This window comes from Geotrypetes seraphini, chromosome 1, assembly GCF_902459505.1.
Source record: "Geotrypetes seraphini chromosome 1, aGeoSer1.1, whole genome shotgun sequence".
In the NCBI taxonomy this organism is placed as follows: Eukaryota; Metazoa; Chordata; class Amphibia; order Gymnophiona; family Dermophiidae; genus Geotrypetes; species Geotrypetes seraphini.
Genome location: NC_047084.1, coordinates 62,870,118 through 62,897,434, shown reverse-complemented (window position 1 = coordinate 62,897,434; position 27,317 = coordinate 62,870,118). Strand labels below are relative to the sequence as shown.

Here is a 27,317-nt window from a genome sequence, read left to right as displayed (position 1 = left end):
CCTTTTGAAAGAATCGATTCTCAAAACATTCGCTCACTGCATTTGGTAGGTAAACTGCAGCTGAAGTTGCCAACTGACTTGGATTAGTGGTGGATTCCTGACTTTTCAGAAGAATTGCTGAGCTGATTAGCATATGAGGCTTAGAAGAAACCAGTTACCAAACTACCACCATTCCACCTGAGCAAATGTACCAATCACCTAATGACCCAGGAGACTCTGGATATGAATATGTGAGTTGAGGGCAGGAGGCAGAGAGATGAACTCCAAAGCTTTCCCTCTGCAGCTCTGCAAATCAGTCTTAGTCCGATTTGCAATTGGACACTTTTATAATTCCACCCCCTCCCCCCCAATATCAGCACTTTGACGTCAGCACTCTGACATCAGCACAGACGGCATTAGAGCCGGAAAACACACACATAGCCACAACAGAGGGAAAAAGCCTTCAGTCTTTCAGCACCAATGGGGTGAGGGAAGAGGTGGAGCTCGGATTCATTTTCCACTTCTGCACAAACTTCAGGCAGTCCAAGTGACAGAGAGGCAGGGAGCACATGTGCTGGTGAGCGCCGGAGTACTGACCCAAGATGAAAAAGAAAGGGGTCACCATAGGAGTCTGAAACAAGCTTCAGGACCTGGACTGCTGCCTCCCTGCCCGGGGAGAGGTCCCAACCCAGGCGCACAGACCTGCACTCGTTTTCAACCAATGACCACTAAAGGATCTCTGGTGTCTTGCAAAACATTTTTTTCAAAATAGTTCCTTTCCACGTTAAGAGGGATCCACAAATCTTCGAGCGGATATCTCGCTTTAAAATAGTGCTTGGAAAGTGCAAGCGAACAATTACAAACTTTTTCTCTAACCAATCATGACCTGGCGCAGCATTTCCACTTGAGCCGTCCTGCAAGCACTTGTCTCGGGAGCTTTGACTGGGGGGGGAGGGGGGACGATGCACTTCAACAGCAGCCCGGGCAACGGCTCGGCCCCGCTCAGCAGCGTCATCGGCAGCATCCCCGACGGCAAGCCCCCCACCATCCCGGCCATCATGTTCATCTTCGGCGTGGTGGGCAACCTGATCGCCATCGTGGTGCTGTGCAAGTCGCGCAAGGAGCAGAAGGAGACCACCTTCTACACGCTGGTCTGCGGCCTGGCCATCACCGACCTGCTGGGCACGTGCCTGGTGAGCCCGGTGACCATCGCCACCTACGTGCAGAACCGCTGGCCGGGCGGCGAGGCGCTGTGCGAGTACAGCTCCTTCATCCTGCTCTTCTTCGGCCTCTCGGGCCTGAGCATCATCTGCGCCATGTCCATCGAGCGCTACCTGGCCATCAACCACGCCTACTTCTACAACCACTACGTGGACAAGAAGCTGGCCGGGCTGACGCTCTTCGCCATCTACGCGTCCAACGTGCTCTTCTGCGCGCTGCCCAGCATGGGGCTGGGCCGGAGCACGCTGCAGTACCCGCAGACCTGGTGCTTCATCGACTGGCGCGCCAACGTGTCCGTGCACGCCGCCTACTCCTACATGTACGCCGGCTTCAGCTCCTTCCTTATCCTGGCCACGGTGCTGTGCAACGTGCTGGTGTGCGCCGCGCTGCTCCGCATGCACCGCCAGTTCGTGCGCCGTACCTCGCTGGGCGCCGCCGACGGCCGCCTAGCCGAGCTGCGCCGCCGACGCTCCTTCCGCCGCATGGCCGGCGCCGAGATCCAGATGGTCATCCTGCTCATCGCCACCTCGGCCGTGGTGCTCATCTGCTCCATCCCGCTGGTGGTAAGTGCCTCTCTTGCCCACTCTTCCCACCCAGATCCACAAACGTCCTAGGACAGCCCCCCCCCTTTGGTGGTAAGTGCCCCTCTTGCCACCCAGATCCGCAAATATCCTAGGAGAGCCCCCCCCTTGATGATAAGTGCCTCTCTTGCCACCCAGATCCGCCCCCCCCCCCTTGGTGGTAAGTGCTTTGCCCCTCTTGCCACCCAGATCCGCAAATGTCCCAGGAGAGCCCCCACCCCCCACTTGGTGGTAAGTGCCTCTCTTGCCACCCAGATCCGCCCCCCCCCCCCTGGTGGTAAGTGCTTAAACCCCTCTTGCCACCCAGATCCACAAATGTCCTAGGAGAGCCCCCCCTCCCCCAGTGAGATGTTGAGTGTAAGGGCGAATTTCAGCTGGAGCGGGGAGGGTCATAAGGGGATCTCCGGGACAATACCTGGGAGCAGTTGCCCTGTTTGAAGCAGGGCTATTTCACTCAGTTCAGGAAACTTACCTTTTTTTCCCTTCTCCTCCTAATTATGTTGAGGTTGCCCCCCCCCTGTTAATACTTCTTTATTCCATACCTGCAAACTCTTCAGAAGTAATGTTCTTAAAGGTAAATGTAAGGTGTCAAAAGACTCAAAACTCCTTCTGATCAGGAGTGTTTTAAAACTGTTACTCAAAGGGACTGAAATAATACAAAGTTTGACAGTTGTGAACAGAAGTGTCAATTCTCAAGTCTTCAAACAGGCTAATTGCTTCCTTTCATTCAGTTTATTAGAAATTTGATATAGCCCTATTTGACCGGCATGGCAATTTGCAATTCCAAAAATTATAATGTAAGGTTATAAAGTAAGAAAAGAACTTGCAATTGCATAGATAATACCCTGAAGGAACAGAGCTGCCGTGTATGCTTGAGATCCCTGCTGCTCCCAGCGCCCTAACCCACTGCATCACAATAGAGACCCTTAAAACACAGAGGAAAAATGGGTTCTCTGAGGGAAAGTTTTAGTTCCCTTTTTTAAATGTCTCATATAATGTTTCAAGTCTTAGATACAGGCAGTATTTGTGGGAGAAAGGTAATGCCTGCATTCCCACCCTCCCCTTAACTATCTACCTCCTGAACACTGGCCTAAGATGCAGGAGATAAATGTTACATCTAATATTCTGAACATGCCAAACTGAAAGAAGGAAGTAAGTGAATGTGAGTCCCTTGAGGTTTTGTTGTTTTTTTTTTTGCAACTAGAGGGGTTGTCTGGGTGAGATTTTTCAATACTGTATAACTTCTGGGTCAAAAGGAAACAAGAAATGCAGCCACGGAAAGTCAGATATGAGACTTTCTGATAGAAAAGGGGGTTGCTATCCTGTGTTTTCTCCTCCTCAACACAAGTTCCACCTGAAGTATTTGGTTTGGGGGGTTTTCCCCCCTGATCTTAACTCTAATTCTAAACACACCCTGCTGCCCTTTGTCTTTTGTATGGCAAATAAAAGACTTTTTGGTTATCTGCCAAAATCTAGACTATTGACTCCCGAATTTCCAGCAGCACAAAGCACAGACTGTAAAGTTTCCATTTACATAGGGGAAAAGGCTCAGTGTGCCCCATGATGGAAGATCCCGGTATTAGAAAAGGGCTTATGACTCAACTGTAATATCCTGAGTCGATCATTTGCTCAGTTTTTGATGGTAGTCATTACAGTAGTGGCAGTATAAAGTTGCTTGTTTTGATGCCTTGGGATTTTGCAGCAGATTGGCTGACGTGGACATTCTGGGTTCTAATTAATTATATGGCAATGGCCACCGCAAGCACCCCAAAGCACTTCAGCAGTGATACAGAGAAGGAAATGTATAAATTGCCTTATACTGTACAGTAATTCAAGTGAGGTTGTGCTTTACTGCATTGACCAAGAAGGCAAGCTGTGGGTATTGAAATGACTGAATTCGCCTAGGCAAATGAGAACCTGAGTCTATAGCACTTTTTTCCCCCCCACTAACTAACCACATCAGACTAATATGGGCAGCTGCAATAACTCAGACACAGCTGGAAGACAAATACTGAAATGAAGACACACTTCAGAGAAGCCTACTGGTTCACTTGAGTTGGCTTCTTGGGCCACCCATTCCTGGCACGCCAACATGTTGCTAATAAGTAAGTTGGCAGCCATGTCCTCCGTTGTACAGGTTAGACAGTGGGTTATGATAAATTGTGTTGGTTTCATTATTACACCAGCTGCAGGCAGAGAGCGTTTGCATTTGAATTGTGCCATGTAACGTGGCATTGGAGCCAAAATAAAGATGCATTGTATCAAAATGTGCAATTAACAGAGAGGGTCCTGATGAGAATGGGGCGGGTCACTGTTAAGGAAAGAAGCCAGTTCAGCTCCAGAAAGCTTATTAAATGAAAATAAACAGCTGGCTATTTTAGTTGGCAGTGAGTTTGCTGGCATCACAAGGCAACCACTTCCGGTAGGAGCAAAAGACTTATAAGGCTTTATTCCCAGAGGGGTTTTTTTTTCTCTGTCTAGCTCAGTGGTCTCAAACTCAAACCCTTTGCAGGGCCACATTTTGGATTTGTAGGTACTTGGAGGGCCTCAGAAAGAATAGTTAATGTCTTATTAATGAAATGACAATTCTGTATGAGGTAAAACTCTTTATAGTTTATAAATCTTTCCTTTTATAGTTTATAAGTCTTTCCTTAATAATAATATTGTAATTTATAGCTAAAGAGACATATGATCAAGAAACTGTTTTATTTTACTTTTGTGATTATGATAAATATACCAATGGCCTCAAAATAGTACCTGTAGCCCCTGGGCCGCGAGTTTGAGACCACTGGTCTAGCTAGTGTGAAGGAGGTTCTACATCATAGGTTTCAACTTTTCAAAATCATTGAGGGTGCTGAACACAGCACAGATTTGCCCCAAACCCCCCCCCCCCCCCCCGATACAATGAAGGAATTTGCTCAGAATTGGGGGTGCTCAGCACCCGTTGACACCCACAGAGCTGGCAGCTATGCTTTGGATATGATGAGATTTCCCCATACTTTTGCAGATCTAATGGCTACTTTGCAGTTATCACCGTCCTCAGCTAGAGCTTCAGCTCAAGGGACACAGGTTTTTCTGCCAGAGAGGTGCAAGGGAAAGCAACCAGATATAAATGCTCACTGCTTATTTATTGCCCCTTCCCCCCCCCTCACCCCGTAAATATGTTGAAAGAATTCTGATTAGTTGATTAGTACAAACGATCATAACATAAGAATAGCCTTACTGGATCAGACCATCAAGCCCAGTAGCCCGTTCTCATGGTGACCAATCCAGATCATTAGTACCTGGCCAAAACACAAGGTGTAACAATATTCCATGCTACCGATACAGGGCAAGCAGTGGCTTCCCCCGTGTCTTTCTCAATAGCAGACTATGGACTTTTCCTCCAGGAACTTGTCCAAACCTTGCTTAAAACAAGCTACGCTATCCGCTCTCACCACATCCTCTGGCAACGCGTTTCAGAGCTTAACTATTCTCTGAGTGCAAAAAAAATTTCCTCCGATTGGTTTTAAAAGTATTTCCCTGTAACTTCATCAAGGGTCCCCTGGTCATTGTAATTTTTGACAGAGTGAAAAATCGATCCACTTGTACCCGTTCTACTCCACTCGGTGTGCCTCAGTTAATAGCTAATGGCCCTTGAAGGGCTTTGAAGTGTATGAAAGTGCATTTGGATCTATACTGTACTTTGAGTACTGGCAGCCACTCCACCTTTCTATCCACCTGAGGTATAAAGGGGGGGCGGAAGGGAGGAGAACTGCAATAATGCTTTTCATGACTTGGGAAGTACTACACCTGCTTGTTTCTCTCTCTCTTCATAACCTGCAACTCTTACGAATGACAAGCAGGGAAAAAAAATGAAAGAACAACCACCAGCAGCTCATAGCCTGGGAGTGGGAAAGGAGTGTCTGTGTGTGGGGGGGTCTTTCTCCACTCTCTGACTTCATCTTACAGGCTTGCAGATGCAAACCATAGCAGGGGAGGAGGGAAGGGAGTTAAGCGCGCACCACCGTCATTTCCACAGAGCCAAGCCTGCCTTTTCCAGGTGAGGTCGTCACAGTGGGAGACCCGTCTCCTCAGATACCTCGTTCAGCAATAACAACATAAATGTTGTGCTTATTTGCAGTGTGTATTAACTTGTCTGGTGATAAGGAAGTGCTGGCCAATCTGTCACACTTTTTTTTTTTTTAAATCAGATTTCAGGGGAGTAAACACCTGATTATGTGGGCAAGCTGAAGTGAAAATATTAGTTTTTTTATATGCCTTGCATGCGTTATTTTCGAAGTATTATTCTGTGAGTGGTGAACGCCTGGAACTCTCTCCCGAAAGAGATGGTGGAAGAAACTACCATTCTAGGATTTAAGGGAAAATTGGACGCACATCTTCTTGCAGGACACATTGAGGGATACGAGTGACTAATGCATGCACCAGGGTACGCCTGGCTGAGCCTCCGCGTGTGCGGATCGCCGGACTGGATGGGACTCCAGGTCTGATCCGGTGCAGGCATTTCTTATGTTCTTATGTCTGCTGGGTACAGATAACTAACAGGCTTGCCATGAGGCTACTGTACTAACAGCTATGTCAAACTAGTTCTTCCAGGACTGCTAACCAAGGTAAATATTGCCAGCTCTGTGTGTTTTTCGAGGCTCCGGGATCTCTTGCCATTCCACAGGTGCAACGTGGAAAAACAGCGCAGTTTAGAAGCACTATCAAAATTAATTACAAATGACTGTACTGTATGTTTTCATTCTGGTTGGTGAATCAGGCAGACACCAGTGATTTCATCTCTCTATACACTGTACTTAATTTAAAAAAAAAACATGATATAATACAGGAAATGTCACACATCAAAAAAAGCACATTTAGTTAGTTTTGTTTCATTTATTTGTTCATAGAGCCACATTTAGCCATGAAAGAGTCACGAATCAGTACTTACAGTATTTGGGGAGAGTGAAGTATGATGCAAAGGACACAGGAAGCAGAGGTTAAATTATGTGTTAAATATTTTGCAAATTCAGGTAAATATGTCACAGGCATAGCATCTGAATAGGAAGAGTATTTATCACATTAAATGTACAGAAATACAGGAAGTCATACTTTAAAAAAAATAAAAATAATTTGCAGCATACACATATTCAGACACATGCATTCACACATATCTAGCTAAGATCGAGCTAAGTATTGCTTAATGTCTTAAGCTTTGAGTTTGTATAAAATTGTTTAAGAAAAAACAAAAAACTAATTACAAAAGCAAAAAGAGGCTTAAAAAAATATAAAAGGATCCAATGAGGAGCTTCCACATAAAGCTTAGAGCAATGAACGAGTTTGAGCTCTGAGTGGTGGCCTGAGGTTCCAAAAAAAACTGTATAGTAAAAGGTGTTTATTATCTCAGATGGTTAAGATCACTGTCGAGTTTAAGCAGAACATTACTGAAAAAATCACCTAAAAAATATCACATAATAGTTGTGCATAGTAAGTTCACACATATCTAAGCATAGAAACATGATGGCAGATAAAGGCCAAAGGGCTCAGCCAGCCAGCCCATCTGCAGTAACCATCATCTCTTCCTCTCTCTAAGAGATCCCACATGACTATCCCAGGCTTTCTTGAAATCAGACACAGTCTCTGTCTCCACCACCTCTTCCAGGAAACTGTTACACGCATCTACCTCCATTTCTGTAAAAAAGTACAGTCGACTCCGCTTAAGTGCTTGGCCTTCTGACCGGGTTCTCACATGCACTTAAACGGAGTGTGCGCTTAATTGGAGTGGGGGGGGAAGGAGAGGCTGTAGTTAAGCCGGCTCAGTTTAAATATGGCGCATGGGCTGCTGGAGCCTAAAGTACAGGAAAGCTATGCTCTACAGCTTGTGTGGAAGCAGAGCACTCACTTTCCCAGCTGTCCCAGCGCTGTGTGAAGCCTAGTCATTGTGGCTATTGAGATCTTTAAGTCTGTCCCCATACGCATTATGACAAAGACCATCGACCAGTAGTATAAGGGGGCGGACCACCCTAGGCGCCGTCTTGGTGGGGGGTGCGGGCACTTTACCTCCTCTCCGCTCCCACTCCTCCCCCACCACGCATGCACCTTCTCTCCCCCCCCCATCACCATACCTCTAGCTTTTCACCTGCGTGAGCAGCAGCTCCAACCCGCTACTCACACCAGCCTCAGTTCTCATCTCTGACACTACTTCCGGGACCTGCGACTAGGAAGTGACATCAGAGGGAGAGCTGACACTGGCAAGGGCAGCAAGTTGGAGATGCTGTTCATGCCGGGGAAGCTAAACAGGGAAGGGGGCGCGTGCAACATGGGTGGAGTACCACCACCCTGGGCACCTCCCACCCTTGCCATGCCAGTGCCATCACCCATTTTAGTAACCTTGCTCTGAACCAACTTCATCTTGTTTATATCTTTTTGAAGGCATAGGCTCCAGAACAGTCTTCTAAATGAGGTCTCACCAGAGTCTTATACAGTGGCATCAGTACCTCCTTTTTCCTACTGGCCATATATTAGCTAGATCAGTGGTCTCAAACTCAAACCCTTTGCAGGGCCATATTTTGGATTTGTAGGTACTTGGACGGCCGCAGAATAAATAGTTAATGTCTTATTAAAGAAATGACAATTTTGCATGAGGTAAAACTCTTTATAGTTTATAAATCTTCCCTCCCCCCACCCCCCGAAGACCTGTTTGTTCCCCTCTTCTTTTCAGGTAATTACCACAGCTTGCAAAAAGGATCGCCGGTGCTGTAGCGTTCCTTGCAGGCTGCCATTGGCCTCCGCAACATGTTCCCTCTATTGCGGTCCCGCCCCTCCTGACGTCAGGGGCAGGATCAAGGCAGAGGGAATGAGCAGCTGACGACGACAAGGATCACTACAGCACCGGCAATCCTCTCTGCAGGCTGCGGTAACTATCTGAAGGTAAGAGCGGGAGGCCAGGGGGAATCCAGAAGATGCTGCAAAGAGTGGGCAGCACTGGTACAGACCACGGGCCACAAATAGTACTTTGCGGGCTGCATGTGGCCCCCAGGCCGCGGGTTTTAAGCCACTGAGCTAGATGTACCCAAAATCTTGTGAATATTTATAGTCACTTTGGGGCATTTTTCAAGACGCCATGTAGCTGCACAGTGTGCATACACTTATTAATGATGATGATGATAATGTTTTAAAAAATTATTTATAACCCACAGTGCTTTACATATCAGAGTGGTTTACATCAAGAAAATCTGCCAAACGCAGAAGAAATACATTCATGAACCTACTCATTACATGATTGAAGTTTCTTAAACAAATTTATCAAATAAACTAAACCTTAAGGGGGTAATAATCAAAAAAAAAAAAGTCTAAAAAGTGTCCTAAATGGCTACTTGGACGATCAAAAAGCCTGATCGTCCAAGTACCCATAACCAAAGCTGGCTTTTAGACGTATCTAAAAGCAGCTTAGGCCTTTCCCCTGCCTCTAAATGCACAGAGAGAAAAGAGGTATGTTTAGAGGAAGGGAAAGGGCGGGCAGTGGGCGGGAGGTGATTGAGGCAGACAGCGTGTCAGACTTTAAGAATAAATGCGATACCTATGTGGGATCCCTCCGAGGGTCAAGATAAGAAAATTGGGTCATTAGGGCATAGACAGGGGGTGGGTAAGCAGAGTGGGCAGACTTGATGGGCTGTAGCCCTTTTCTGCCGTCATCATCTTCTATGTTCTATGAAGTGGGCCGACCTACACCTAGCCGTACAACAGGTATAACCAATACAGTTTAGTCGGCACTTAGACCTTTTTCACTTAGACAAAATAAAACCAGGTCTAAGTGCCGAAAAAGGGGCCGCTCAGCTGATGGCCGCTGGCGCCATCAGTTCAGCGGCCCGGCAACCTAACCATCGCGGCAGGAGAGATTCCTCATCTCCCCTACCGCGATGCCATCACTCTTCTACCCGAACTGCCGTGACCTGCGGCAGTTCGGGTAGAGGAGTGATGGCATCGCGGTAGGGGAGATGAGGTATCTCTCCTGCCGCGATGCATCACTCCCCCCCCACACAACATCGGGGCAAGAGGGAGCTCAAGCCCTCTTGCCCCGCCGACTCCCCAACTCCCCGACAATATCAGGCCCAAGCCCTCCTGGCCCTCGTGACCCCCCCTCCCCGACAACATCGGGCCAGGAGGGAGCCCAAACCCTCCTGGCCTCGGCGATCCCCTACCCCCACCCCGCACTACATTACGGGCAGGAGGGATCCCAGGCCCTTCTGCCCTCGACGCAAACCCCCCAATGACTGCCTCCCCAAGAACCGCCGACCGCCCCCCCAGCCGACCCGCGACACTCCTGGCCGACCCCCCCTTCCCCGTACCTTTGTTTAGCTGGCCGGACAGACGGGAGCCAAACCCGCCTGTCCGGCAGGCAGCCAACGACAGAATGAAGCCGGATTGGCCCATCTGTCCCAAAGCCCCGCCTACTGGTTGGGCCTAAGGCGCCTGGGCCAATCAGAATAGGCCCGGGAGCCTTAGGCCCCTCCTGGGGGCGGGGCCTTGGACACATGGTCGGGTTGGGCCCATGTGCCTCAGGCCCCGCCTCCAGGAGGGGCCAAAGGCTCCCGGGCCTATTCTGATTGGCCCAGGCACCTCAGGCCCCACCAGTAGGCGGGGCTTTGGGACAGATGGGCCAATCCGGTCTCATTCCGTCGTTGGCTGCCTGCCGGACAAGCGGGTTTGGCTCCCGTCTGTCCGGCCAACTAAACAAAGGTACGGGGAAGGGGGGTGAGGGTCGGCGAGGGGGGTCGCAGGTCGGCTGGGGGGGGGCGGTCGGAGGTTCTTGGGGGGAGGGCGGTCGTTGAGGGGAGGGGGGTTTGCGTCGAGGGCAGGAGGGCCTGGGATCCCTCCTGCCCGTAGTGTAGTGCGGAGTGGGGGTAGGGGGTCGCCGTGGCCAGGAGGGTTTGGGCTCCCTCCTGGCCCGATGTTGTCAGGGGGGGGGGCAGGATCGGCTGGGCCAGGAGGGTTTGGGCTCCCTCCTGGCCCGAACAACTAGCGGGGGGGGTCGCCAGGGCCAGGAGGACTTGGGCTCCCTCCTGGCCCGAACAACTAGCGGGAGGTGGGGGGGGCGTCGCCAGGGCCAGGAGGGCTTGGGCTCCCTCCTGGCCCTATATTGTCGGAGAGTCGGCGGGGCAAGAGGGCTTGAGTTCCCTCTTGCCCCGATCGTGTCGGGGAGTCGGCGGGGCAAGATGGCTTGAGCTCCCTCTTGCCCCGATGTTGTCGGGAAGGGGGGGGTCGCGGTTTGACATGGCAGGAGGGCTTGGGCACCCTCCTGCCTGGATCGTTGTGGGGGGGGGAGGATTCTGTAACCGGTGTTGTTTTTGACAGACACCGGTTACAGAATCCAGCTTTTAGGCGAAGGACTGGCTCCTCCTTCGCTTAAAAGCCCTTCTGTTGGACGTTTGTGGCCTAGGCGTGTTTTTGTTTCATTATGGCTAAAAAGTGTAGACATGCTGTGGGGGTACTTGTAGACGTAGTGGAGATTGGGCGTTTAGGCAGAGGAAGGCCATAATCAAAACATGGACGTTTGTTTTGGTTATGGAAACTTTCCCTGCTTCTGGGTTGAACGTTTAAGGACTTAGGCCAAAAGGGGGCTTAGACGCTTTTTTTGATTATGCCCCTCCACGCTTATATAATAATAATAATAATAATTTATTTTTTATATACCACTATACTGCATCTTCTATATAAAGATAGAGCTCGGCACAGTTTACAGGAAATTTAAAGAAAGGAAAATATAATAAGAATTAGTGATTTATATAGAGAGCAGCAAAATTTACATTTTTGAGAATAGCCAAGTTTTTAGGTGCTTTCAAAATAATTGGACTGAGCCCAAGATACGCAGCTGGATAGGAAAATTATTCCAAAGCTCAGTAATTTTAAAGTAAAGATATTTCACTAATTTTTCAATAAAGATAACGCATTTAGATAAGTCTTCAAGGATTTTCTAAATGTTTAAGAAGAAAATGAGAGATCAAATCACTTATGAATTTGCTCCAAACACCAGCATGATAAGACAGAGGTTTATCAAGAAATCTTTTAGATGTATAACCTTTGAGTGTTGTAAACAAGATCAAAGAATTTCCTCGCATTAGTTGAGTGTTTGCTGTAATGTTTCAAAAGATAAGTGGGTGCAAGGCCTACCAACATCTTATAGCATAAACATGCGCATTTAAATATAATTCTAGCCTCGACTGGCAGCCAGTGCAATTTTCTATAATATGAAATACTATGTTCAGATTTTTTTCAGGCCAAATATCAAACGTACTGCTGTGTTTTGAATGATTCTCTTACTTGCGAGCTGATCATCTGCTGTAAAGGAGCACACTTGTTCTCCACCTGTTATTTGTGTGGGTAGCCAAGCGGGCGTAACCCAGTACGCATACATCTGATGTGCAAACATACATAATGCTTTTTTGTTTTGTTATTCTTTCTGAATGCTTCTTTTTAACCTGTCTAAAAGTATGAGCTCTTTAGAAGCCTGAACATGTTTCCAGCCAGGTCAATTTGCCCAGATAAATGGCTGTGAGAATTGCTCTCAAGCTTGAGACTTAGCCTTTGATTCCAAGAATAAACCACAAATTCAAATCTGTGGTTATTAAAACTAGGAGCACATCCTCTAATTCAGGAGGCCTTTGTAATCTACCTATGAAGTGTAATACTTGTAATGCCATCCTCTAATTCAGGAGGCCTTTGTAATCTACCTATGAAGTGTAATACTTGTTGAAAGCTGTCTCTTAATAGTTTAACACCGTGTATGATCTTTCTGGAAAATGATTACAGAAGGAAAAAAAAAGTTGAGTTGCTTACACCCACAAGGCAATTGCTTTCTGCCTCAGAGACTTTCCTAATGTGACTTGCTGTCTCTTTTCTGTGAGAGAATTCAAACACTTGACTGCAGCCTTATTGCATAAGTCAAGACTAGAGAAACTTGATTGAAAATAGTGCAAAAGATATAAGCAACATAACTATTTGGGGCTGTCATTCTTAAAGATATTCACTGAGTGCATTTAAAATAAATCCAAATTGTCACATACAGTTCTCTTCCTATGAACGTTTCCTCAGCAAAATAAAAGCTGGATTCTCTCACTCATGCTACACACCATCTTGAAATCTTATGCAAGAAAAGATAGTACTCTGCTGCCACCAACTGGTAGAAGCATGGCAAATGGTCTATCCTGTAACACATGCCATTTCTGTAGCAGGTCCTCTGAAATGGAATGCTTTACCAGAATATTTGAGACTATGTAAAGATAAGCTTTTTACTAGATTGCGATGTTTTGGATTTTGATAATCTGCTTTATCTAAGTTTTATGTGCTAGTTTTAGCAATAGTTAGAAGAGTTGGGAGGATTAGGTAATAAAATGTTTTACTGATTAAGTGTATGTGTATGTTGTAAGCCGCTTAGGCTTTAACCCTTTCAGGACCATAAGGATCGTAGGCCAATTTTTGTGGTTTTGACGACATTTTTATGGTAAAAAGGGCTTGCAGATGCCAAAAAATTGATTTTTTTTGTGAAATATCATTATTTTTTTAAAAAAAAATCACACTTCTGGCTTATGGACAGTGTGGCAAGTGAATCTTCTCGTCAATCTGGCAACGACGCTAATGAATGAATGTCGGAACCAGTTTGTTTACATAAAGGCAGTATCATATGGAATCCGTACATATCAAATTTAGAACTGTAGACTATCCCAATCAACATTTATAGGATTTTAAAGTTATGGGACAAATATGTCCCTTGGTCCTGAAAGGGTTAAGCGGAAAAAAAATAAAAAAATAAATAAGAATAGCCATAGTGGAGCAGACTGATGATCCATCTAGCCCAGTATCCTGCTTCTAAAAGTGGCCAGTCTAGGTATAAGTACCTGGCAGAATCCCAAATAGTAGCCAGATTCCATGCTACCGATCAGTGGCTTCCCCCTTGTCTATCTCTGAGGGGAAACAATTGCCCCTAACCAGGGAAAAAATAAATACAGTACGAAGAAAAGTAAACGCAGCTAAGAGAAAGAGAGCATTTCCACATGCCTAAAAAAAATTCTGGGGAAGGACCACAATATCAGTTGGTCATTTATCTCCATCATCTTGCTAGTTAAGTTCTATTCGACTAGTTGCAGAGCAGAGCCATTGTCCTGAATGTACAGAAAATATAACTGAGCTGATGTAGTAAGAGTGTAGGTTCTTGTCCATTGACCACTGGATTTTAGTTTATAAGCTGATCAGTTTTAAATGTTGCAAATTGATGTGCGCACAGAAACACCCCGGGATTTATTTTAGTTTTTTTTTTAATTATTCATGAATACATTAGCAAATAGCTACACAGCCTCAAAAGCAACTAGCATTGGGAGTAGGTCGGAGGGCAGAGAGTAGAAATGTTCTGTGCTAATCGACTTAATTAATACACGACTATGTGATAGAACCTTTCAATACTCTCTACCAAATCCAAATCAAATACACTAGTCCATCAAAGCAAAAATTAACTGGCGAAAGAAAAAGCCTCAGAGTGTTGGGAGGTGTGAACTCACACTCACCCGCCCTTACATCGTCGTCAAAAAAAACTTTTGCATAAAGGTTAAATTAGCCTTGAGGTAAGTAAAAAAATTATCGATTAGACACACACTATTTTGATATAGATAGCAGTGATAAGGGCCGGCGATCGTTTTGTGGCAAAATCGCCACTGTTTCAGGGTCATCCACTGAAATTAGCTGTCTGTTCAGCTCAACTGTTTGTGATGATAAGTCATAACCATTTGACATGCACATGTGCAAAGCTCACGATAACATGTACCCACAGTATTCAAGTAAGCAATGTGCTTATCATTTCGGAAGTCAAAATTGACATCTGGTAAGCTAGAATAGTGGTATTAATTTTCTGTTTGGTGCAGGACCAGTTTTTAGGGGACTTTCCAATATTTCCTACCGTAATATCAATGTATGCTGTAAAGGTTCAACTTTTGGTTCAGATTCTCCGCATAAAAGGAATTTCTGAAAGAGGGAAAAGACTATTCCATCCTACCTATGTACCCTGTCATCTTCTACTTTGCTGTACACCGGCATTAAAAAATAAAAACCCCAATTCACATTCTCCTGTAGACCTTTAACATCACACATAAGATATCATGTTAAAATGTTCCTAGTCAGTGGCGTAGTATGGGGGAGGGGCAGTGGGCAGACCTCCCCAGGTGCCATCTTGGTGGAGGCGCTGGGACCTCTCCTCCCACCCCTCCCCCCCGCCATGCTCATGCCCTCCCTTCCCCTACCCTGTATCTCCTTAAATCTTTGCCAGTGCAAGCAACTTCTCAAGCAAGGTGATGTGCAAGGCACAACAGCAACATTGTCCCCCGAAGAAGGCTATTTGTTAGCTGAAACGCTCTAAATCTAGTGTGAGCGTCGGGTAGTTCATGGTCCCCCAACGTTGGTTCTGGCTGGAAAGCCACTAAGATAAGTGTTGTTGCTCTTGTATAAAGTACATATTTAGAAATATATAATTGATAAAGTCAAATAGTGATTAAAAGATTGCACCCCCAGTTAGCTAGTCAGTCTTTTAACTAATTTATTAATAAATATTCAATAAACAAATAATTAAATTTGAGGTTAGGAAGGAGGTTTTGAAGTAAATGATTACATCACATGCATTCAGAATGAGGACTTGAAATAACATCTAAGTTATTAGAGGTCTCTTTACTGAGAATCATGCGTATTTATGACACTTCAACCTCTCTATAGATTTTGGGAATGAGTCCTATTTTTAAATCAGGGTATTGCTTACATGTTTAGAACAGTGGGCTAATAAAAATCAAACTATTAACTGCAAATAAATTAAGACACTGACGTGTACAAGAAAATTGCTGAATGAAGGTATCATAAATTATCCTTTATACCCCCTTTTCTGTTGTTTTTAAAAACCCAAATAGTAGCAGCATTCCATGCCACCGATCCAGGGCAAAGCAGTGGCTTCTCCCATGTCTGTCTCAACAGCAGTTTATGACTTTTTCGACCTTTTTTTATAACCACATTCAACCAGTAAACATATCTTTATTTGCTAAGAATTGCTTTGTTCTCAAGCTAGAGAAATACTTTATATGAGAGGTTTGGTATGGTCTCTATTTTTTATAATAGGTAAAGGTATAAAGGTCATTGCCAATATGCAAATATCAAGTCACAAATGACTTATGGGGATGGTTTCTTGGCACTCGTATTAGCAAGCAGGTTTGTCATTGCCTTCTACAGTCACTTTATGTATTCAGTGGCCTCTTTTTTCCTCTTTTCTTTGGTTTTCTCTAGCAGATATAAAATTCCTCTTTTATATTTATTAGTTTTTGATATATTAGCAGCATCAGAGCCTATTATGAAGATCTTATACATGTGGTATCTGGGAAACATTTATTTGGCGTCTGAAACAACGACTCTGAGGACCTACGTCATAAAATGACCTGTTGTTTTCTGTGTCAATGAAAAATATATTTGTATAAGAAATTAATTTCTGTAAAAAAAACAAAAAACAACATGCTGTTTATAAAGGGCTAGGTCTATTTCATCAACCACATTTGACAAAATGGGATTGGAAGTGCCCTTGGTATTTTCCAGTCTTCAGCTGCAGATGTATGAATGTCAGGGTAGGTAGAGAGCCAACAGAACCTTCATGTTCTCTTACTGTAAGAGCACTTGCCCTTATATGGAAGGCTGACCCCCAAGCGGTTATCTTAGGGGTTATAGGACACCAATTTCTACCTAAAGCTAGGCTGGGTGGCCATCAGGGAAGCCCTTGGGTATGTCCCAAGACTGATGCTGGCTCAGAAGGTACATGAGGATTGTATTTTGATTGAGGCTTGTATATGTGTGCTGGCCTTGTTGGGGGATGTGGATCAGGGGAGGGGTATCAGGGAGCTTGGATCAAAGGGTTGTCAGGGGAATTGAATCGGAGATGGAGATCAAGAGGGCAATCAGATATGGGAAGAGGGTGCAGGGTGCATTGCCACGCCAGAGGTGTTGGTTTATCTTTTTGTGTCTTGGTGAGTAGGACCACATCGCATTACCTGGGCTATCTGGCCCTGCAGGAAACTCAGTGCCATGTCTGCCCTTTGCAGCAGATACTGGGCATGGTCCCCTGCATTTACTGCACCGCTTTTGCAATTACTGTGCACTAGATTTTGTAACTAATGCCCAGTAATCACAAAACTTTTCCTCACTTTAGTAAAAAGAGCCCAAATGAGTCCCTTATCCAAGAAGCTTACATCTTGGATAAGGGACTCAGAGAAGACTCAGAGGAGACATGATAGAGAATTTCAAGATCATGAAGGGCATAGAGAAAGTGGAAAGGGACAGATTCTTCAGCCTATTGGGAACTACAAGAACAAGGGGGCACTCGGAGAAATTGAAAGGGGACAGGTTTAGAACCAATGCTAGGAAATTTTTCTTCACTCACAGGGTGGTGGACACCTGGAATGCGCTTCCGGAGGCTGTGATAGGACAGAATACATTAAGGGGATTCAAAGAGGGATTGGACAAGTTCCTGAAGGATACGGGGATTGAGGGATATAGATAAAGGTAGAGATAGGATCATAAAAGGGAATAGATAGAAGAATAATGGGAACTGAAAGGTTTTAGTCAAAGGATCACTTACAGGTCATGGACCTGATGTGCCGCCGCGGGAGCGGACTGCTGGGCACGATGGACCCCTGGTCTGACCCAGCAGAAGCAACTTCTTATGATATTAGATGCTTTTGGCTAGTGAAGATGCTGCCACTGAGAATTGGTCGCCTGTTTTCCAGTCCTATTATTCTGATCACTAGGCCATTTGTGGATGATACTTTTGTTGTCTGGGTTGACCTTTCTTTTTGAAGAGATTTACATTCTGGGGTTTTTTTTTCCTCCTTTTTTATTTATTTATATTACGTATATCCTACAATATGGACGTCATTCCGCACCAGTGGAGTAGTGGGGGGGGGCAGTCCTCCTAAGGTTTCAGCAGCACCTCTATGCCACCCCCCAACCCGCTCCTCTCCTTGCTGCGCGCGCCCCTTGCTTTCCCCGGCGTGAGGTTGCTGCCCGCATCTGCACTGGCACTCTCTCTGACATCACTTCTGGGACCTGCGCATGGGAAGTGAGGTCAAAGGGCGAGCCGACACTGACATGGCTGGAGAAGCTAAAAAGGTTACGGGGAAAGGGAAGGGGGCATGTGCCTGCGGCAAGGGGGATGGGAAAGAGGGCGGGGAAGGGGTGTCACTGCCCCGGGCACCACTCACCCTTGCTATGACACTTCCGCCACCCACCATGGAAGTTTAATGCACATGACTTCAGTCAAGGGAATATTTTCTGTCTAGCGTGTTGTGGAGTTTTCTATTAGCTGGTGATTCTACTAGAGAGAACAAGAGGTATTCAACAATTTAAACTCTTCCTTCCAGGAAAGGGATTAAGGGAGTCAAGATTTTTAGTCAATCTTTGTTTTTTGAAGCAATCTTCCTTTTAGCTTAAGGAGTTCTGGTTTGCTTCAATCTTTTCGTAGATCTTTAAAAACCATTTTATTTGCCAAACACTTTGAAAATTAACTTCTTGAATTTTTGCTATTATTCTCTATGGCTTTTATTTATTAATCTAACTGCTGTAAACCGAGTCGAGCTTTCCTAGAATGATGACTCGGTATATAAAGCTAAGCATTAGATCAGAAGGAAGAACGAACCATTTCAGAAGATGATATAGAGCAGTGTTCTTCAACCTTTTTACACTTATGGACCGGCGTAAATAAAATAATTATTTTGTGGACCGGCAAACTAATAAGACTGAAATTTTTAAAAACCCCATTGCCGCCCCGTCCCAGCGAGCTCGGTCCCGTTAACCATCTGATCCCATCCGCACAAGCTTCAAATAGTTATGATTTTATATTGAACATATTTCATTAAAGTATAAAAAGAAACAATATTCTGTACAATTGTCATTTTATAAATATAAATAATACAGGGCAAGGATCAACAAAACCCCCGTCTCCCCTCCCCTTCACATATATCCCCTCTACTATCAAGAAAACTGAATAAGCGAAATTATTACAGAATGCTACACAAATATCATGCTAACAGAATACTGCAGTCACACATGGCAGGAATGGTGTTAGGGGGAGTGCAACTAGGGCAACTGCCTCCTTGTCAGAGAGAGCCCTAAGTCAGCTGGAAGTTAAAGATGCACTGCCTGGGCTTTGCACTCCCCAGTTATGTCTAACATCATCTCTAGCAGGATACATATTTTAAATCTGATATATTCTAATCACAAGATAGAAATAAAATTATTTTTTCTACCTTTTGTCATCTCTGGTTTCTGCTTTCATCATCTTTTCACTCTCTTCAATCCAGCATCTGCCCCTTCCATCCAATGTCTGCCCTCTCCCCCTCCCCCTCCCATATGGTATCTGCGTTCTTTCTATGCCCCTCTCTCCTACACCAGATCTAGCATCTTGTCCCTCTTTCCTTATTTCTCATCTGACCCCCCTTCCCAGCATCAATCTCTCTCTACTTTGTTATTCCTCTGTCTCTCCCCTTTCCCTCATCTGATCTCTCCATTCCATCCTGATTCCTTCCCCTCCTCTAATCTCCCTGCCAGCTGTTTCCTTCCAATGTTCCTCCTCCCCTGTCCAGCAGTACCTTCTACCTTTCTTCCTCCACTTATCCAACAGTAACTCTCTTCTCTTCCCTTTCCCTTCTCCCCTGTCAGCAATATTCCCTTTCCCTCCCTTGTCCAGGAGTACCTCTTTTAAATTGAATCAGGTTGGACAGACTGGATGGACCATTCGGGTCTTTATCTGCCGTCATTTACTATGTTATTATATTATGTTCTCCCTTTTCTCCTCCCCTTATCCAACAGTAACTCTCGTCCCTTCCCTTTCCCTTCTCCTCTGCCAGCAGTACCCCCTTCCCCTCCCTTGTCCAGCAAATGTTTCCTCTATGTAGGCTAGCGGCAACTCTGTGTGCTTTTAACTTTGGCACACAGCTGCCCCTAAGCAGTATTTTAGCCGCGGTTTCATGAGGCAGCCTCGGGGCCTTTGGTAGGCCAGCTCACATCGCATCATCGAAGCGGGCCGGCCTAGCAAAGGCCCCGAGACTGCCTCATGAAACCGCGGCTAAAATACTGCTTAGGGGCAGCTGTGTGCCGAAGTTAAAAGCACACAGAGCTGTCCCTGCTTGTCTGGCGGTGCGAAGACAAAGGCTGGAGCAGGAGACATACGCGGCAGGAGTCGGTGGTGGAAGGCAGGAGTGCCGGCATAGCGACAGCAACAGTAAGTTGCATGTCAGCTGACGCTGGCATTTTTTGCTGCGGTGGGGACCCGAATCCTTCATGGACCGGCAAGATTTTTTTGCGGACCGGCGGTTGAAGAACTCATCTGTTTAATAAATTCTAATCCCATTCATGTCCAATCCCCCTTATCTATCCTCATCCCAATCTCCAATCCTCTAGATTTCAGATCAACTCTTGCTCTTTCCATTTGTAATTGTATTTCCCCTTTCCCCTTGTATCTCAATCTTTGACTATAGTTCCTCTACACTCTAGAGGAACGCAGGGAGAGGGGGGACATGATTGAGACATTTAAATACATCACAGGACCAGTGTTCCCGCTAAGGTGCGCTGGCCTGCGCGCGCGCACAAAATATTACATCGCAGCGCAAAGTTTCTCTTCACAGCGCACACACGCGTCGCAAAGGTAAGGGGAGGTAAGGTAAGGGGACGCATTGGGGGGATTGCACTTCCCCACAATTGCCATGCTTCGGTTCCTCTTCTTCCTTCCTTCCTCCCCCCCCCCCCCCCCCGCGGGACCCTGCGGCACCATCAACTCTTACTCCCTCTAATGTCGGCCCTGCAGCTCCAGACTTCCTCGCACCTTCTCCCCTCCCCCTTTGGATCGCTATTATTTTAAATGTTATAGCCGCGGAGCTGTATCCATCAGTGGAGATGTCTAACCTCAGCCTGCCCCGGAACTCTTACTGCAACAGTGACTTCCTGTTCCTGCCTAGACGGGCGGCTGCTGCAGTAAGAGTTCCGGGGCAGGCCGAGGTTAGACATCTCCACTGATGGATACAGCTCCGCGGCTATAACATTTAAAATAATAGCGATCCAAAGGGGGAGGGGAGAAGGTGCGAGGAAGTCTGGAGCTGCAGGGCCGACATTAGAGGGAGTAAGAGTTGATGGTGCCGCAGGGTCCCGCGGGGGGGGGGGGGAGGAAGGAAGGAAGAAGAGGAACCGAAGCATGGCAATTGTGGGGAAGTGCAGAGCTGCAGGGAAGAGTGTTGCGGTACCCAGCTGGAGGGAGAAGGAAGATGAGGGAGGGAATTAAAGGAGATGCCAGGGCTTGGAGCATAGGAGGAAGGTATGCCAGTCTAAGGGAAAAGGAAGGGGGAGATGTGAGAGCATGGAGGGGGAACGAAAGATGGAAGAAAAGGAAAGGAGAGATATGCCAGAGAATCAGGGAAGGGGAGATACCAGACTATGAGGAGAGGTGTGGGAGAGGGAAGGCGAGGAGAGAGATGCCAGACCAATGGGGTGAAAGGAGAGATGGAAGGGGGAGGCATACAGTTTCTGGAAGGGGCATAGAAGGAGAGAAGATGCCATATAGGGGAAGAGAGACGGCAGACAGTGAATGGAAGGAAGAGAGTTACAAGAAGATGAGGAAAGGAGAAACCACAGAAGACAAAGGTAGAAAAAAATTTCTATTTATTTATTGCTTTAGGAGACATGTGTCACTGTTTCTGTGAAGCATTGTATGCAGAGTCCAGCTTCTTGCTGGTTCAATTTAACCTTTGTCTATGTATTTTTATTTTATCCCCCCTTTTACAAAACTGTGAAGCGTTTTTAGCACCAGCCTTGGTGGTAGCAGCTCTGATGCTCAGAATTTTATGAGCATCAGAGCTGTTACCTCCGTAGCTAAAATCCACACTACAGTTTTGTAAAAGAGGGAGGGGTTAGTTTGTGATTACATATTCCTTACTAGGCGAAGGTGTTTTCTGTGTTCTGTGTGTTCGAAAGACATGGTTTTCTGTTAGGATTGACGGTGTAGGATTGATCTGTGCTGGTCTGGCTTGTTTAGTTTTACAATGGGTGTATTGATGTACTGCTCACTGCAATATGTAAGATGCTGCCTTTTCCTAGGTACTCATGTGTGACGTGTGGTTTGTTACTAAAAATCATGTTTTTCTTACAGATGGGGGGGGGGGTGCCAAAAAATGATGGGCCCCGGATGTTACATATGCTAGGTACGCCACTGTATGTAAAGATACCAGAAAGCTGGCGTAGCAAAAACTTCTAAGTTTTGAGTATTTAACCCTCCCACAATCTCACGGGCACTCGTTTCAAGTTTATTGAGATTTTGATTTAAACGCAATATCAAATATTTTCAATGCGTATAACAAAAATAAATTTGGGGAAATAAATAAAACCATTTGAACCAGTGTTCCCGCTAAGCTGCGCTGGCGTGCGCTGGCGCACAAAATATTACATCGCAGCGCACACGTTTCTCGTCACAGCGCACGATCGGAAGAGGCGTACGGCAGATGGCAGGGCGGCGAGAGGAGAATCGGGCGAGTTGGCTCATAACTTGCTGGCGCCCGATATTTTTGGCTCACGGTGAAAAAAGTTTGCTCACAACACCCGCCCGCTTAGAGGGAACACTGCACAGGACGTGTCGAGGTGGAAGATGACATCCTTTTTCTCAAAGGACCCTTGGCCACAAGAGGGCATCCGCTTAAACTTAGAGGGGGGAAATTTAGTAGTGACACCATAAAGTATTTCTTCACGGAAAGAGTGGTGGATCACTGGAACAGGCTTCCAGTGCAGGTGGTCGAGGCCACCAGCGTGCTTGACTTCAAGAATAAATGGGACATCTACGTGGGATCCCTACGAAGTCGAGTTAAGGAACTGGGTCATTAGCATTCAAACTTATTGGGGTGGGTCAGTAGAGTGGGCAGACTTGATGGGCTATAGCCCTTTTCTGCCGTCATCTTTCTATGTTTCTATTTATCCTTTAGACTCAGATCAACTTAGGTTATCTTCCATTTGTAATTGTATTCCAGTTTGAATTGCTTTTTCCTTACATCTCATACTCTGACTGTATGTATCTTGTTGTAAACGCTTTGAACTTATGGTATAGCGGTATATAAGAAATAAAATTATTATTATTATAAAGTAAGCAGTCATGCTGAATTATGAAGGTGAATGTGTGAGGTTGACATTTTACCTCTGACAAAGATTTTTTTTTTGTCTACAGCTTTTTTATGGGTTTAATACACCCACTCTGTCAGCAGGGTGAGTGTTCTAACTGAGTCTCTTGCACATCTTTAACCAATGTTTTTCTGGCTCCTATAGTGATGAAAAAGGGATGAATCAAAATTAACCTATGAGATTTATATTGTAACCAAGAAAAGAAGCAGAAGTACAGGCAGCGGCCTAGAGATAAACAAATCATGAGCATGAATAGAAGCTCAATTCTGTAATTTGCTTAACGTCTACTGCCCTAAATAATTTACTGAAGCTATTTGGAACATATTTAAAATACCACACCTACCGTTTTTGTTTGGTCATTTTTATCTGAGGATGAATCAGCTTGTTATAATAGTTCCGATTTCTCCTCTGTTTGTTTCTCTGCTTTTAACAATGTTGTTTCTACCTCTCTCTCTCTGTCTGCTACAGGTACGTGTCTTCATAAACCAACTGAACCAGCCGCCACTGGTGAAAGATGTGACCAGGAACCCCGATCTGCAGGCCATCCGCATTGCCTCAGTAAATCCCATTTTGGATCCTTGGATCTACATTCTCCTCCGTAAGACTGTGCTGAGGAAGCTCATTGAAAAGATCAAGTGCCTCTTCTGCCGAATTGGAGGAGGGAGGCATCCCCACTCGGGGGGCAGTTTTAACTGTGTGGAGGGCAGGAGGACTTCTACTGTCTTATCTACCCATTCCCCATCCTTTGTTTCTCGAGAGCTGCATGAGATAAGCAGTACTTCTCAGACTTTGCTTTATCCTCTGGAACTAAGCGAGGGTGGTATGAGGGGCAGCAATATGTTGCCAGGGGCCACTATGACTATGGGTTTCTCCCGAATCCCTGACAGAACTTTAAGGGGCTCAGATGAGTCCAGTTCATCACAAGGACCCGATTCTGAGCAGGTGAGCCTGGTGAAAGAAAGTAGGCCTGCCAGGATAGCTAACGGCTCCTCTTCCAAAGGCGGCAGTCTTCACGTCACCTTCCCAAACGAATCATTGAACTTATCAGAAAAATGCATATAGCAGTCATGTCGGAGACACCAGAAAGCAGTTTGGTTCCTTATAGTTGCCATGTGCAGCTGGTGCAATAGATGTACACTCCCATTATGTACAGCAGACCTTCACAACCTTGAGGGGGGTCCCTTACACTCAGCATCTGTTATATTTCAAGGGCTCTAACTGTCTTGCCATGAGATGGTACTATGTTTCCAGACTACTGAAGAGACTAGACAGATCAAGAAAGATTTATGACAAATATAACAAATTTTTATGGAAAAGTTATTCCTTGTTCAGGGAAGTAAAAAAAACCCATTTCCTGTCTGGTGCTGCTAATGCTATTTTGGGTGGAGACCATTGGTGCTTTTCATGTAAGAAAGGCATAATCCTTTGCTAGGGGGCCAGAAGTCTGGTACTACCTGGCTGAATGTATGTGGGCAATTATGGTGGACTTTTAAAGAAACTTTCATAATATGGTAGACTACGTCTGTGTTGTCTAGCTATGAGCTGAAATGTGAATTTTTACTGCTATGTATATACACGAAAGAAAATATTTATTTCTTCTCCATGAGAAGGTTTATCAGTGGAAGATGTACTGAAATTTTTTTTTAAATGCCATTTTCTTTCCTTCCCATGCTGCTGGCCTGTCCATGAAAGGATTGACCCCCCCCCAAAAAAAAAAAACAAAAAACAAACAAACAGGCAATCGATCTGCAAAATCTATAAAATTCAGTCTGATCAAAAACACAGCAGATCACCGTGATGAAAATGTAAACAATATTTATTAAAACACTTCTATTAGCCCGACATGGCCATGTTTCGGGCTGCATCAGGGGCTGAATTACATTATAACATAAATAAATACAAACCATATTGCTATGGATAACAAAACCACAAACTCTCTACCTAAAATACCAATTATAATATAAACCATTACTTCTTTTATACATATAATCCATTGCTGACAATGGATATGTAAATGTTTTTATACTGAACAGTCTAATTGTCAGCAATGGATTGTGTGCATAAAAGATGCAATGGTTTATATTATAATTGGTATTTTAGGTAAAGCCTTTGTGGATTAGTTATCTATAGCAATATGATTTGTATTTAATTATTTAGGGATCCTTTTATTAAGGTGTGTTAACCGATTTAGCGCGTGCTAAGATGCCTATAGGAATATAATGTATGTCTTAGCATTTAGCGTGCTCTAATCTTTAGTGCATGCTAAATTGGTTAGCGCACCTTAATAAAAGGACCCTTTATTTATATTAATGGGTAATTTGGCCCCAAGTGGGGGCAAAACTTGGCCATGTCGGGCTGATAGTCATGAAAGCGTAGATAGCGGAATGCTTTTTTGTTTGGGGCAGCGGCCAAGCCAGCAGGATCCTGTGGCACGACCTCTCTGTCCAGCTTCTCCACCTACCTTCCCCAATCGCTCTAATTGTAAATTTTCTGTCAGCTGCCAGACAGCGTCAATGATCAGGTCTGCCCTGGAAGTCTTCATTCTGCAGCAACGGTGGCTGCCAGAAGATTTAAAATGATAGTGGCCGGGAGGAGGTGGGTGGGAGAGTGGAGCCATAACTGACTCTGACCGCCAGTTTTTGGGGAGGCCATGGCCCCTGTGGACTCCCCCGTTCCAAAGTCTATGCATGAAATGATTGATACTTATACCCCACACTGCTCCTTGTGACCCTGGGCAAGTCACTTAATCCTCCACTGCCCCAGGGACATTAGAGAGCTTGTGAGCCCACCAGGACAGATAGGGAAAATGCTTGAAGTACCTGGATGTAAACCACTTTGAATGTGGTTGTAAAACTACAAAAAAGGTAATATACAAGTACCAGTCCCTTTATCAACTTGATAGTAATTTTGGATTGCAAAATCAAGGCCTTGAAAAAGGTATATTAATTTTTTATTTTTTTTTACTTTTTGATAATAGGTTGGGTAGAATGATGAGTGCCCAATTCTTGATGCCTTTGGCCATAGTTTAAAACAAAAAAAAAATGCAATCCTTTAATAACTGTTCTCAAATAGTGGAGGTTGGTACACAGGCTGTACACTGAGCATAATGTTACCTTGATGAGTGAGGCTGTACCTCCCATGCAAAAATGCAAGATGAACTTGTATATGCTACAAATTCTATTCTCTAAAACCAGCACTTTCTTCTACCTATTATTATTAATACTATATACCTAAATTTGTTATTACTGTGACAGATATAAAGTTTATATGGCCCTATATAATTTTTAACTCCAAATTTTCTAGATTTCATATGTAAAAGTCATCAGAGATTCAATCACACCCAGATGCTCTATTTCTATAAAACTACTGTTGTCAAGAATGTGGGGGGAGGGAAGGAATTTCCCTCTCCCCCTTTTTATGAAGTTGCATTAGCGTTTTTTATGGCTGGCCATGGCAGTAAAAGTTCCAACGCTCATAATAAAAACACTAACACGGCTTCATAAAAAGGGGAGGGGGTTGACTGTTGCAGTTGTCCCGGTCTTGTCGCTTTTGAGTAAGTGGAAGTGACATTTCAGCCATCATGCTGTGGCTTTCTTCAGGGTAAGACGTTTCAGCCATTGTGCTGTGGTTTTCTTCAAAGTTGGAAAGCCACAGCATGAAGGCTGAAACGTCAGTTCCACTTACTCAGATGCAGCAAGACCCGGACAACAACAACAATCATGAAGCCAGCCACAGAAGCCTAAGAGAATAGAGAAGGAATTTTTTTTTTTTTTTTTTGAAGGGTTACTTTATTGCACCTTGACCTATTAAATCCTCCACACATATGTACAGGACTAATGTCAAAATAATATTAAGCATGTTATGTTGCTTAAACTGTGTATGTGAATTGCCTTCTTGTGATTAAAACACTGAGCCGAATGTGGATGGTGAGATGGAGTAAAGCAGAACTAATGTTTTGGAGATAAGAATTAAATGGAATTGTTGAACCTAGCCACCCGCTTTCCTGTTGATTTATTTGAATCAACCTTTTGAGAAGGAATACTTATGTAAGACAAGAAGCAATTATAAATAGCCAACCTAAGAAAATAAAAAACAAAACCAGAAGGAAAAAAAATGGTTGCTATGATAATTCCAGAATTTCTGTGTTTATACTAGTTAGAAATTGGTGCTGCGACTAGTCAGGAAGTAGTCTTCTCATCTCTGCATCCCATTGGTTGTTTAGAGGCCAAAGAGCAGCCAATAGCCGCAAAGAAGCATTCATAACACCTGTTGATATAAACGATATCCACAATGAAATATTCATGGGAGAGATTTGAATGCAGATGTCTCTCA

General features: G+C 44.9%; 1 protein-coding gene across 1 annotated transcript; it reads left to right on the top strand.

Moving 5' to 3' along the window:
* Positions 1–417: 417 nt before the first annotated feature.
* PTGER4 (prostaglandin E receptor 4) lies at positions 418–26,975 on the top strand. The gene is made up of 2 exons (XM_033932351.1): positions 418–1,763; positions 23,454–26,975. The coding sequence occupies exons 1-2, from the start codon at positions 942–944 to the stop codon at positions 24,045–24,047; spliced, it is 1,416 nt and encodes a 471-aa protein (XP_033788242.1). The 5' UTR covers positions 418–941; the 3' UTR covers positions 24,048–26,975.
* Positions 26,976–27,317: the final 342 nt, after the last annotated feature.